This window comes from Austrofundulus limnaeus, unplaced genomic scaffold (assembly GCF_001266775.1).
Source record: "Austrofundulus limnaeus strain Quisiro unplaced genomic scaffold, Austrofundulus_limnaeus-1.0 Scaffold608, whole genome shotgun sequence".
NCBI classification, from domain to species: Eukaryota; Metazoa; Chordata; class Actinopteri; order Cyprinodontiformes; family Rivulidae; genus Austrofundulus; species Austrofundulus limnaeus.
The window spans coordinates 548-14,315 of NW_013953010.1; the positions used below are offsets into that span (position 1 = coordinate 548).

Here is a 13,768-nt window from a genome sequence, read left to right on the forward strand (position 1 = left end):
AAGTCTTACAATCTATATACATATATATATGAAAACATCTGTGCTGCTGTGTTCCCCTGCTCCACGAGCTTCCTCCAATATTAAGCCCAAAGAGCATACAAAAAAAGGCATCAAACTAGCTTTAGGTACCAGTAAAGGGATGCACAACTTCTCCATAAAAGCAAAGCAGTAACAAATAAAAGGTTTAACACTTAATAAAAGCACAGTGTCTGCCTGGTTTCATACTAAGGGATTAATGAAACTTTTGAAAAGACAAGTGATCATACTCATATGTAGGAGAGACTTCTGAGTGACCTCCACCGCCTGCACTTTGAGAGAAGGGAATGTCGGACGGGCTTATTCCAAACTCCTTTACTCTGCAGAAAAGAAAATAATCTAAAATAAGACAGGAAAGAATAATGGGCCATCATGTTTTACGTTAATAAGATATATCACATTAGATGAGGATCTAGACGTGTAACTTCCTATAGCATTCAAAAATCTTTTTCATAAGCAACTAGAATTATTGACATTTTCTTCAAATTTACAGTGTGAATGCTAACATTTATTGAAGAAGCTGAAAGTGAGATGGCAAAGTTGAAAACAAGAGAAACAAAAACTAAATGAGCAGAATAAATTCTGAAACAGTCAGAACACAAGTTAAACAGGAAAACAAGCTACTATGATCTGAACAGTAAAACGATAAAAAGGCAGAAAAATGATGACAACAGTTGCTCAAAGCTAAAATAAAGAGAATATAAAAAGCTAGATTAAGTAAAACAGCAGCTAAGAGCTAGATTACGGTCGTTATGACATCATTTTTTTTGTTCTGCTCTCGGAGGAGTAAGACACTTTTTCCTTCTCTCCTGCCCTTCCTTATCTTCCCTGCTTCACTGCAAGGAGCCTTCTCTACGTTTTTCATCCGAAACCAGAAATTATGGTTATTTTTATGGACTTGGTTAGCTGGTCTCTCAATAAAACTTTTGGAACAAAGTTTTTTCTTCTTCCATGGGAGGACATGTCAATGTTGGACCTCTGTTCTGCTCTGTTCTGGATATACAGTGTGTCTGGACTCCAATCACTGGATTCTACAGATTGGCCTGGTAGTCTCCTGGTGTTCTACAAAACAGAGTGGGTAGATGTTCATCTCCTGGCTGACTGACTAATTTGATGGATTGCCGTTCTATCAGCACTTGGACATGTTGCCTTGAGCGAGCTGGACTCAGTCTGCAAGCAGTTCTATTGAGGGTCGAGGGCCGGCTGTGGTCCCTAGACTTTGCTGGCCAGATGGATTTCATCTTGGAGGAGCTGATAGATCAGCTCGGTGGAATTTGTCCACATTATTTGTCTGATTGGATTCACCACCTTGAGATGCACCAGCAGACATTAATGCAGATGGAAAATTGTTGTTGTCTGCTTGTCTCTTTTGTTCCCAAAACAACTGATTACAGAATCTGGCTCTCCCCGACAATGACCTTGATCTGTTGACTAAATTCTTCCTGGCTGGATATGTCGACGAGGCTCTGCCCCACACCTCCCCCCTCCTCTCTCACCCGTTTGATTCTGGTCTCCTGAGTAGGATGGGGGCTCACAGAATGAACAGTTCCATCAATATTCTGAACTATGGCTGCGCTGGTTTAGGGGACTGTATTCTTCGGGCCCCCCTAAACTCACTTACTCCTCTGGCTAATAAATCTGCCCTATGCAGAGGTTTTTTTTCATAAATACCATAGTGTGTCACAGTGTTGATATAATATGATGTTTTTGTTTTTTTCCTCATCTTCCCTTGTGTGGTTTTTCTGTGTTTTTTTTCTGTTTAAGATGGTGCCATGGTAGGCAGCCTATTACTGCAGCTCCCGTCTTGAGTTGCTGTAATGTGCACATTTCCCCATTGTGGGATCAATGAAGTTCAATCTTATCTTATCTTTTCTCTTATCTTATCAAATATGCTTAACAAACTACAAGATTAAACCAGCAGAATAGTAGCTAAAAGTCATTAAATCCTAAAACCAGCCTAATAATGTCAATACTATATCTCAATAGAGTGGGTAAAAAGTAAAACTAACTAATTAATTGGTAAGAAAATGGAAAAAAACAAGCTCTCTAATGTCTGATAAAAGCAAAACCATAACTATAAGCTAAAATTAGTGTAGAAAAATGTCATTCAAAAATGGAAGTATGAATACTAGCAGGAACCCACATGGATTTCTTCTAAAAACTTTATTCTTGTTTCTGAGTCCAGTCAGCTTCACAGCTACACAGTGGACAGTCCTCAGAGTAAAAAGGCCTTCATCGTCTCTGGGACCCAAACAAAACACAGCAGCCCAGATTGTCCCAGGCTGCTCTAAGCAGAGGTTCTAATAAACTAACAACTTCTAAAAACACTTTTTCCATATCATGATGATTCAAGCTTTTAACTTCTTCAGGCTCTTCCAGGTTACACCCCTGAATGTGGTAACTTTTACATCAGATGTCAGAACATAACCAGCTTTTGTTGATACTAGAGAGAGAATACATCACACACCAACTCTCATCAGCCCTGTTTCCATCCAATTTTAATTTAAATTTTGAGGGAATTTTTAAAATTTTGCAAAAAGGAAAAATAGAAGAATTGCGAACCAAACATGTTTCCATCACCAAGCGGATTGCGGCTCGGGTGATGGCTGAGGCAAAAACTCGGGCATGGGAGGAGTTCGGAGAGGCCATGGAAAAAGACTTCTGTACAGCTTCGAGGCGATTCTGGTCCACTAATCAGGTGTCTTGGGGGGGAGTGGTTCACCACCAACACTATTTATGGTGGGGATGGTGCGCTGTTGACCTCAACTCGGGYTGTTGTGGGTCGGTGGGCGGAATACTTCGAAGACCTCCTCAATCCTACCGACACGACCATGAGGAAGCAGAGCCTGGGGACCCTGGGTTGAACTCTCCAATCTCAGGTGCTGAGTTCACCGAGGTGGTTAAAAAGCTCCTAGGTGGCAGGGCACCGGGGGTGGATGAGATTTGCCCAGAGTTCCTTAAAGCTCTGGATGTTGTGGGGTTACATTGGTTGACGCGATTCTACAATATCGCGTGGACATCAGGGGCAGTTCCCCTGGATTGGCAGACCGGGGTGGTGGTCCCCATATTTAAAAGGGGGACCACAGAGTGTGTTCCAACTATAGGGGAATCACACTTCTGAGCCTCCCTGGTAAGGTCTGTTCGGGGGTTCTGGAGAGGAGAGTCCGTTGGATAGTCGAATCTCAGAACAGTGGACAAGCTCTACACCCTCAGCAGGGTCCTGGAGGGTGCATGGGAGTTCGCCCAACCAGTCTAAGTGTTTTGTGGACTTGGAGAAGGCATTCGACCATGTCCCTTAGGGACTCCTGTGGGGGGGGGGGGGRACCAGGCCCATTGATACGGGCTGTTAGGTCCCTGTAGGACCGGTGCCAGAGCTTGGTCTGCATTGCCGGTAGTAAGTCGGACTCATTTCCGGTGAGAGTTGGACTCCGCCAATGTTGTCCTTTGTCACCAATTCTGTTCATAACTTTCATGGACAGGATTTCGAGGTGCAGCCAAGGCGTTGAGGGGATCCTTTTTGGTGGCCTTAGGATCACATCTCTGCTTTTTGTGGATGATGTGGTCCTACTGGCTTCATCAGATCCTGATCTCCAGCTCTCACTGGATGTCTGTCGCAGGGTGTCTGGGCTCTCCCTTAGAGATAGGGTGAGAAGCTCGGTCATCCGGGAGGGACTCAGAGTAGAGCCGCTGCTCCTCCACGTCCAGAGGAGCCAGTTGAGGTGGCTCGGGCATCTGGTAAGGATGCCTCCTGGACGCCTCCCTGGTGAAGTGTTCCGGGCACATCCCACTGGGAGGAGACCCAGAGGAAGACCCAGGACAAGCTGGCCCAAGTGGCTGGGGAGAGGGAAGTCTGGGTCTCTCTGCTTACACTGCTGCCCCCGCGACCCAATCCCGGATAAGCGGCAGAAAACGGACGGATGGACAGACGGAAAAATAGAAGAAATGTGAGTCAGACATGTTTCCATCAACTGGCTTGAAGATAATTATCCAGGCTACACAAAGTGTAATTAAGTCAGATGTGTTATGGAATAATTATATAACTCTCCATTGTACCAAGACATTGTCATTACTGTATCTCATTTGATAACTGGATTCGGCTGTTTTAATCTGTTTGCCCTAGACTTTAAGATGCCGGCAATGTGTGACCTCTCTTATTTTGATAAGGTATTTCCTGAACTGGAGCTCTGTCATTGGTTAGATGTTTACAGTTGTCGGACTGTGATTGGTTATAAGCTTGTTACAGGATGTTATATCACTGGATGCTGTTCACTGACGTGGAAGCCATAGCTTGACAGAGTTCTTTGATCGACCTCTGTTCGTTGTTGCTCCATTAAAATCATGACGGCCATAAACGCAGACCTTTTGCATTATTCCACATGTTTCTGCATTTTTAATAAATTCTGCCACGACAAGATGCATGGCTGTAGTAAACAGGAAGTAGAAGTCGCAAACTTGCAGGGACTACACATCTTAGGACAATGGAGAGAAGTTATCAAGAACATGTTGCTACTATCAGGAAAGTTGTACTTATTCTGTCATATCAACTAGTTTTAGTGATGTTACATGCTGTCTAGAGACGTAAAAAAAGAAATACAATTCTCTTCATGTCACAAGAATAACTGAGAAGACAACAACAGTGAGATGAGGGTCCAGCTGCAGTCGCTCTGGTACCTATACCGGACAGACAGCAAGAACAGCTGATCAATGAGGTAAATGTTTGCTGTGACAGAACTCAAATGTGTTTCCATCTCTCCTTTTGCACATTAACTCTTTTTCGAAAAACCCAAGTGAGTGGGGCCTCTTAAGTGGGCCTATTACTCTCACCAACAAGACACTGAGCTTTGAATCAAAGCTTCTTGTCTCTCAGAAGAACACCAGGTTAGAAACACTCAGTGTTCTAAGCTTTTCAGTATCCATAAAAGGTTCTCCAAGAATTATTTTCCATTGACTACTCAAGGCCAGACATTGGATTAAGTAGTGCAAAGAGGTCTCTAATTCAATGCCACAGGCATTGCACAGACCTTCTGACTATTGATAATTAACTAAGTTTTGGGATTAATGAATTTATGTTTGGGAGGAATAAAAAGTTCCTCTATTTCGTCTCAGCCGCCGAATGGTTTGCCAGAATCTCCTCAGAGCCAATCAAGAGTCTTTGTCCAAGGCCTCACCGAACTCCTCCCACATCCGAGCTTTTGCCTGAACAATGGCCAAGGGTGCGGCCTGCTTGGCCTGCCGATACTCCTCAGTTGCCTCTGAAGTCCTACCAACCAACAAGGTCCAGTAGGACTCTTTCTTCAGCTTTGACTGCCTCCTTTACCTGGGGTATCCACCACCGAGTTCGAGGATGGCCACTGCGAGAAGCACCGACAACTTTGCAGCCAGAGCTCAAGGCAGCCGCTTCAACAATTGGCATGGAACATGGTCCACTCAGACTCAATGTCCCCCGACTAGGCTGGGATGTGGTTGAAGTTCTCCCGGAGGTATGAGTTGAAGATCTGTCTAACGGGTTCCTCTGCCAGGCGTTCCCAGCAAACCCTCACTCGCTTGGGTCTACCAGGTCTGTCCAGCATCTTCCCCTGCCATCTGATCCAACTCACTACCAGGTGGTGCTCAGTTGACAGCTCAGCTCCTCTCTTCACTCGAGTGTCCAAAACATGCGGCCGTAGATCCGATGACACAACTACAAAGTCAATCATCGATCTGTGACCTATGGTGTCCTGGTGCCACGTGCACATATGGCCACCCTTATGTTCGAACATGGTGTTTGTGATGGACAAACTGTGAGTAGCACAGAAGTCCAACAACAGAACACTGCTCAGGATCAGATCAGAGAGGCCGTTCCTCCCAATCACGCATCTCCAGGTCACACTGTCGTTACCCACGTGGGCATTGAAATCCCCCAGCAGAATTAAGGAATCCCCAGGTGGAGCACCTTCCAGCACCCTCGCTAAGGACTCCAAGAAGGCTGGGTACTCTGAAAAATCATTTAGTGCATAAGCACAAATGACCTTCAGAGCCCATTCCCCCACCCAAAGGTGATGGGAAACTACCTTCTTATCTACTGGAGTAAACTCCAACACACAGGCACCAAGTCAGGGGGCCAAAAGTAGACCCACACCAGCTCAGCATCCTAGGTGACATTGCCAGACAAAGAATGATTCGACAGACTCTTATGGACAAAATAAATCAAGGAACTTGGTGTCCATTGCCCGGATGTGGGCTTTCACATTTTGGAGAAGCTGAAAGAAATCCCCTTTGGAAAAGAAAGGAGGCATCTCAAAATCTTATCTGTCCTTGCTCTCAGCAATTGATCTTTCAAAATCTTCTCAGGTTCTTGAAAGATGCAGACAGGTCAAAGCAAATTACTAAAGTGGTTGGAAGCAATTCTTCCATGTCTTTTATTCTGGCCTAAAAAAATTCTTACATTATCTAAGGTAATTGAAAAGAATTTTGCTACTAAAACCTCAACTGCCTTATTTAGAGTTTGGTGTACTTCACTTGGTCTCTTTTCTGCTTGAGAAGCACTTAGTAGCGTTCACAACTAGGCTAGGAAGGTAACACTGGAAAACAGAAAATCTGCAGTTCCACCTACATCTGGAATGTGCTGGATTAGAGAGGTCCTTTCCTTACTTAACCGAGTAAAAATGTTGTTTTTGTAGATGTGCAATGTACATTTATGCAAAGCCACTGACATTTGCTAAAGGGTAGTGGCCTTGATTTCTAGGACATAAATAAATACATTTCTAAAATTCTTAGAATAAATGGATACACTAGTAAACTATAAAGGATTAAGAATGAATATTTTTGTTTAACTGTACTCTTTTTCTATTAGAAAAAATCTTATTTTACCTGTTGGCATATCTCAGAGTATTGAGTGTATTTTCACAAGACGCCATTCCAGGAGAGATGGTCGCAATCTGTTAATGGAAAGATCACAAAATGGTTCAGAAAATATATCTGAAAATTTACCAACACTTATTTCTATCAGTTCTGCTCTGGTGGAAAGGGTGTCGCTGCAGTCACCAAGTAGAAGTTTCTAGTTTTGTGCATGAAGTTTGTCCAAGACATTATTGATCTGTTTGACTTTTGTGGAAATAGTTTGTTAAAGACATAATTGTTTGGATTGACTTTTTTAGGTGGGGTTTGAAGAAGCTGCAGGCAGCTGGTAGTAGCCGGGTCAAAACGGTCAGGAAGCACCTTTATATTTTAAATATAAATATTAATTTTAGTCATCTTAGTTGAGACAGGAAGGTGCGGACAGCATAAAATTTGAACGCCGTACATTTGGAGGGACATGTAACAATTTGGCTCGGTCAAAACAGCACTGAAAAGATTGCATGCATTAAAAAATTGTGGCATTATTTTTTCCTTACCATACATGTTCTGGAGTTTTCTCCTATGAAGGAGTCCCTCAACACTTGAGTTAACTTGCTGGCTCTGAAGGGAGTGTGAGGTTTGTTTCTGCCAAGAGCTCGGATGCATTCCTGCAACAACAAAACATAATATTTGGACAATTCAGTTATTTATGCTTCAAAATTTACTTAGAAAAATGACTACTTATTGGCTTTAATGGCACAATTTGCCATTTAGGGGCTGATTTATTAAATGTTTGCCTGTGTAAAAAGTGCAAACTTAATAGTGCACAGAAAGTTGATTTAATTACCATGTGCACTGAGGATTGCTTCTGTCAAATGAGCAAAATAGCAGATGCAACCCATTTAGTGTGTTTAACTTCAAGAATATGTAGAATACATGATGATTATATAAACCTGATACTGTGGCTGCTATTTTTTGCTTCTTACTAGAGATCCGGGCGTCATGTGACCAAGTTTGTTTACGATGCCATTTTGGCAGGAAACAGCGAGCGGGTAGCAGAGAAATCAATGAGAAGAATGGATAGAAGCGGTCAAGTTTCTGAGAGCGATACACATCGATACACCACAGAACTTCACAGACACAAATCAGTGATCCATATTTAGCTCGTGGTGTGCTTTTTAAAACAACTGATCAGGTGGCAGGGAGGGGCGGGACTCCTGAATGTGCAGTATCCTGATATATACAAATACCTAATCAACTTTCCGTCACACTACACCAGATATTCACTGAAGGCCTACAAAAGTCTAGAGGGATATAAATTGACTCAATCGGGATTTGTGACCGAGATACTCCTGTAGAGTTTACCACAATGGGATTGTTTTGTTGTTATGACAAAGGTAAGTAGCCTACCATTATGCTAGCATTAGCTAACATTAGTCAGCAAGCTTGTAGCTGAAATATCACGCTGTGCATCTGATTTTTGTTTCAGGTGAGTCATACACAAAGATTAAATGACCCCTCCCTGAAACCATGGCAGTGGTTAGAAGAGATGGCGTAGTGCTAGGTGCACGTTGTAATTGCACAGTTGGACAGGGCGAGTGCTGCTCTCATGTGTCTGCCTGCCATGCTGTTCAGATTATGGCAGCATAACCAAGATAAGGAGGAAGAGATGACAGCAACATCTAAAAAGTGCAAATGGGACAGACCGAGTGAAACTGCTATGAAGAAGGTGGAGTATCTGCAGGGAAAGAATGTTGTTTTCAACAATACACAAAAATCCAAAAAGCAGAGCAAGACCCAAACACCCTCCTCAAACCCCAAAGCCTTCCCACCACTGACCCCAAGTGAGAAATGTCAGCTTTACAAAAACTTGTCCCAGTGCTGTACAAAAGATGGACAAACAATAAAACCAGTAATCTTGTCTCTTGTGAGGGGGCTTTCAGACTCATATGTCCCTAAAACAGTGAATTTAGACCTGCCGGATCCCCTCACAAACCTTTATGAAAAAGTAATGAGATGTGAGTAGAGACGAGCTGCAGAAAAGACCAGAAGCTGTCTGTGAGCAGTCAGTGAGTGAAGAACAGGTGAGGTAGTAATTTTATGTGTTCACATAGTGTCAAAAATATGTCTTGATTTGCTTAGTAATTATTATTTAATTTTCAGAGTGATATTGTTGAGGAGGAGACATGAGATCAGCAAAGGTCAAAACCATGGTCAGTGGTGGGCAGCGCTAATCAAAAAAATTAGCTCCGCAATTTCTAAAATGCCTATAAAAATATTTAAGTCCGCAACTTCAAAACTGCTTATGCCATAGAAAAACTAGCGGAAGCTAATTTTGAAGTGCAAGTTCAATTTGAAACTTGCTAGCTGACAATTCATGTACAATATATGCACAACACTGCCAACTAGTGGTGTATGAACTCTTTTATAACTTAATTCTACAACCGCCGATAGCTGGGGATGTGATTTCCTGAAACAGACCTTTAGCTCCTGGTGTAAAAATTAAAAAGTTATTGAGGATTGCTAGTTCAGCTGATTCTTTAAAAAGTTATTGAGGATTGCTAGTTCAGCTGATTCTTTAAAAAGTTGTTGAGGGTTGCTAGTTCGGCTGCTTCTTTGTCTTCTTCTTTTGTTTGTTGTAGATTTTTCATTAAAGAAGCATCAGTAAAGTAATTTTAAAACTGTTTATTGGAAAACTGAAGCGATGCATTCTGGGTACATGATGGAGTGACGGGAAACTAAAGTACGGGGAACAGGAAACTAGTATCTTCCCTTCAAAATAAGAGCTTGGATTTTAAAGTTTTCCAGTTCACCTGAAACTCATCAGACTGAAGAAGTCTCTTGGAGGAGAGACGAAACATTTCACTAAAGAAGAACCATCCAGAGGACCTACTGATTCTTTCTTTTTGATTTTTTTCTACCTGGATTAGGATGTTTTCCATGTAGTTACTCCAGTTGACCACTAGATGTCTGTCTTCACCAGCATAACGTCTTTAAATCATTTCTGAGTCTCTAACCCCGTTGGCCGATTGCTTCGACCAATTACATCAAGTATTGAGCTCCAGTGTTTAAACTTTATTTTTAAAAAGGAGCTCTGATTGTAAAGTAAAATAAATCAATACATACAAAATTTTAGTATGGATTACAAACGTTAACTGTTTTTACTGGGACAGGGAGTTCTAAACATTGCCTTCCTGCTACGTAAGCAGACACAAAGCATTGTGGGAAATCAGAAGCGTGACCCAAAGCAACAGTCAGCAGGATGTATACCTTCACAATAAGTGTGTTTATCTGGGAGGGGTGCTGTTGGATAGATCACATGTGTTGTGATTCATTGACAGTCATACCTTCTGCTGTTCAACATAATGATGACTGCTAGATAATTAGTTATTAGTGGTACTGCTTTTTAATTTTAGAAAGTGCAAATCTGCTTATGAATTATAAAAATTAGTAAGACCGCTAAAGCTCAAATGAAATATTTAGGTCTGCAATTAGTGGATTTGCACTTTAGCGGACTAGTGCCCACCACTGACTGTGGTTTGAACAGAGCTGGCAGAAATACTGCATGGACATAAAGTGCAGCAAATAAAACAGACATCAGGAAACCTTCAGTATCTAAACATGCTATCCGCAGTCTTACAGTTCATCAAGTGAGGCAGCAATGTTACAGTATGTATTATGAAATGGTGTTTATACAGTAAGCATTAAAGAAAACACACACACACACACACACACACACACACACACACATTTATTCATTTCACAATATTCATTATTCTTAATTTTCTGTAAAGTGATTTAAAAATTAATGATTTTTTTCTTCATGACTTGACTTGATCCCAATCCATTGAAAAAAAAAAACCATTGTACAGATTTTTGAGCTTTACATGCAATTTTAAACCAACTGCTATTATTTTGAACACAGCTGTTTTTGAAGTGCAACTCTGATTCAGTTTATTAAAATCGTTAAAATGCAGGGTTTCTACAGAGCTCAGACCTTGAGTGCCAACAAACTCTTGTTGATCTCTGCCCCTTCCAGTCGAGTCTGTCGGTCTGCACTTGATGTGTCCGCCCCTCGCTCATTTCCTGCCAGATCAATTAGGGAGAATTTTCCATGCAGCTTCCCCCGCCGGCGCAGAATGATCTGGAACACAGCGTGGCTCCGAGAGGAGTGAGCGTTTGCAGACGTCTGCCCAGAAGTCCTAAAAGATGCACAAAGAAATGTCACTCTCAGCCAGATTCTTCCCACGACTGTTCTGTTGATAACCTGCTCTGATACTTACCTGCAGCTGTTCCCCATTTCAATAAGTTTCAGGACATCCTCAGTGCATTTCACTTCTCTCTCCTGCAGCCCCACCACCTGCACCTGTTGCTTACCATCCTCCAGGACCCGGAGCTTAGCTTTACGGTTCAGCAAATCAAACACCTATGAACAGAAATTCAATCATATAATTAATGATTTACAGCAGGACAAAAACATGTTAGACGTATTTTCACTTTTTTAAATGATTTCTCTAATGATGTTAAGATATCCCTTGGTGATTGTCTGTGGTGGGCGCCAGTCCGCTAAAGTGCAAATCCACTAATTGCGGACCTAAATATTTCATTTGCGCTTTAGCAATCTTATTAATTTTTATAATTCATAAGCAGATTTACACTTTCTAAAATTAAAAAGCAGTACCACTAATAACTAATTATCTAGCAGTCATCATTATGTTGAACAGCAGAAGGTATGACTGTCAATGAATCACAACACATGTGATCTATCCAACAGCACCCCTCCCAGATAAACACTCTTATTGTGAAGGTATACATCCTGCTGACTGTTGCTTTGGGTCACGCTTCTGATTTCCCACAATGCTTTGTGTCTGCTTACGTAGCAGGAAGACAACAGCAAAAACAGTTAACATTTGTAATCCATACTAAAATATTGTATGTATTGATTTATTTTACTTTACAATCGGAGCTTCTTTTTAAAAAAAATAAAGTTTAAAAGCTGGAGCTCAATACTTGACGTAATTAATTGAAGCAATCAGCCAACAGGGTTAGACTGACATCTAGTGGTCAACTGGAGCAACTACATGGAAAACTTTAAAATCCAAATCCGTCATGTACCCAGAATGCATCGCTTCAGTTTTCCAATAAACAGTTTTAAAATTATGTTATTGATGCTTCTTTAATGAAAAATCTACAACAAACAAAAGAAAAAGACAAAGAAGCAGCTGAACTAGCAATCCTCAACAACTTTTTAATTTTTACACCAGGAGCTAAAGGTCTGTTTCAGGAAATCACATCCCCAGCAATCAGCTGTTGTAAGTTAAGCTGTACACAGGTTCATGCACTGCTAGTTGGCAGTGTTGAGCATATATTGTACATGAATTGTTGCCAGCTAGTAAGTGTTAAATTGAACTTGCACTTAAAAATTAGCATCCGATAGTTTTTGTATGACATAAGCGTTTTTGAAGCTGCAGATCTAAATATTTTCATTAGTGCTTTAGAAATTGCGGAGCTAAATTTTGGATTAGCGCTGCCCACCTCTGTAGATTGTGTTCAAACACTAACCTTTCCACTATATATCTCAAAGAACGTGGCAAACACTTGCAGATCCAACTTCTTATATGTCGGTTTCTTCAGCATAAGAAAAACATCTCTGGCTGCAGAGAGAGAGAAAAATGTGAAATCTCATTAAATTACATAAAACTGTTTAAGTCCTAGCATACCTTGAATAAATGCATAGTTCCCAATATTAATTAGTCAAGACAAATGTCACTCTTGGAGTATGAGTTGTGAATTTCTCCAAATTTTGGCTCCATATTTTTAAAACTGACAGAGTTCTAACTATTTCTGGTGTTTGATAAGGTCCCTTATAGCCTTGGTTGCCATCTTGAATCAAATTAAGTCTAAAAGTTGTGAATGTATATGTAGTGATTACTCTGTGAGTTTCACTAAAATCCATCAAGTGGTTCATGAGATGTCTTGTTAAAAGAAAGAAAAAGTTGACTGCAGTAGGTACTGGCTATGTTTTAATACATCTGTTTTATAATTGGTTAGTGTTCAGAAAATGTGTTATGATTGTGTTCATCCAATGTTTATGGAGAGGATCTCTACAAACCTGTTCAGTGGCTAATGAGATATTTTGGTAAAAGACACAAAAACACACATACACAAACATGAGCAAAAACATTATCGCTCTGCATTTACTTATGGTGGCAGGCAATAACGCAAGTAGATGAGACCTACCAGACAGAGCATAGATCCCCTTTGAGCAGTCCTGATTTTTTCCTGAAAAATCTCCTCCCATTGTCTGAAAAGAAACAAATTCTAACATGACAACTTAAAGATTAACATCACTTGATGCTCCATGAAAATGCTCCTCTGAAAAAAAGTAATCTGTCCGAGGAAGCTGGCTCCTTGGTTTATTTCTGAGTCTGTACTTTGAAAACAGTCATCTTAATTAGGAATATACACCATACTTAATAGATGTTTCCAAGATCTGTGTTAAGTGTTCTAAAGATCAGGGGACTTTGGCTCATCTCTTTTTTCATTTGTTTGATTTTCTGTCTGGGGCAATTAGCAGGAGGTCTCGTGTACCCCACTCACAGCGTTGTTTGGGGTGACTGATCCAGGATGGATTAGGGACAAGAAAGAGATGCAGGTCATATTTTATGATTTATGAAAAAGGAAAGTCTTCAGTCTAATTTTAAAAGTAGACAGAGTGTCAGCCTCACGGARASAAACTGGAAGTTGGTTCCACAAGAGAGGAGCTTGATAACTGAAAGCTCTGCCTCCCATTCTACTTTTAGAAACTCCAGGAACCACAAGTAAACCTGCAGTCTGACAGTGAAGTGCTCTGTAGGCTACGTTCACACTGCAGGCAAATCCGACCCAAATCCGATTTTTTTGACCCATCTGACTC

General features: G+C 41.2%; 1 protein-coding gene across 1 annotated transcript in view; it reads right to left on the bottom strand.

Annotated features, from left to right (window-relative positions):
• Window positions 1-266: 266 nt before the first annotated feature.
• Window positions 267-13,768, bottom strand: part of LOC106531227 (kinesin-like protein KIF2A) — a gene marked incomplete at its 3' end in the record, with an annotated part of 57,304 nt that continues 43,802 nt past the window's right edge. Inside the window, 7 exon segments of the mRNA XM_014027017.1 lie at window positions 267-356; window positions 6,886-6,953; window positions 7,410-7,520; window positions 10,850-11,054; window positions 11,136-11,278; window positions 12,415-12,506; window positions 13,093-13,156. Coding sequence (XP_013882471.1) covers window positions 267-356; window positions 6,886-6,953; window positions 7,410-7,520; window positions 10,850-11,054; window positions 11,136-11,278; window positions 12,415-12,506; window positions 13,093-13,156 — 773 coding nt within the window.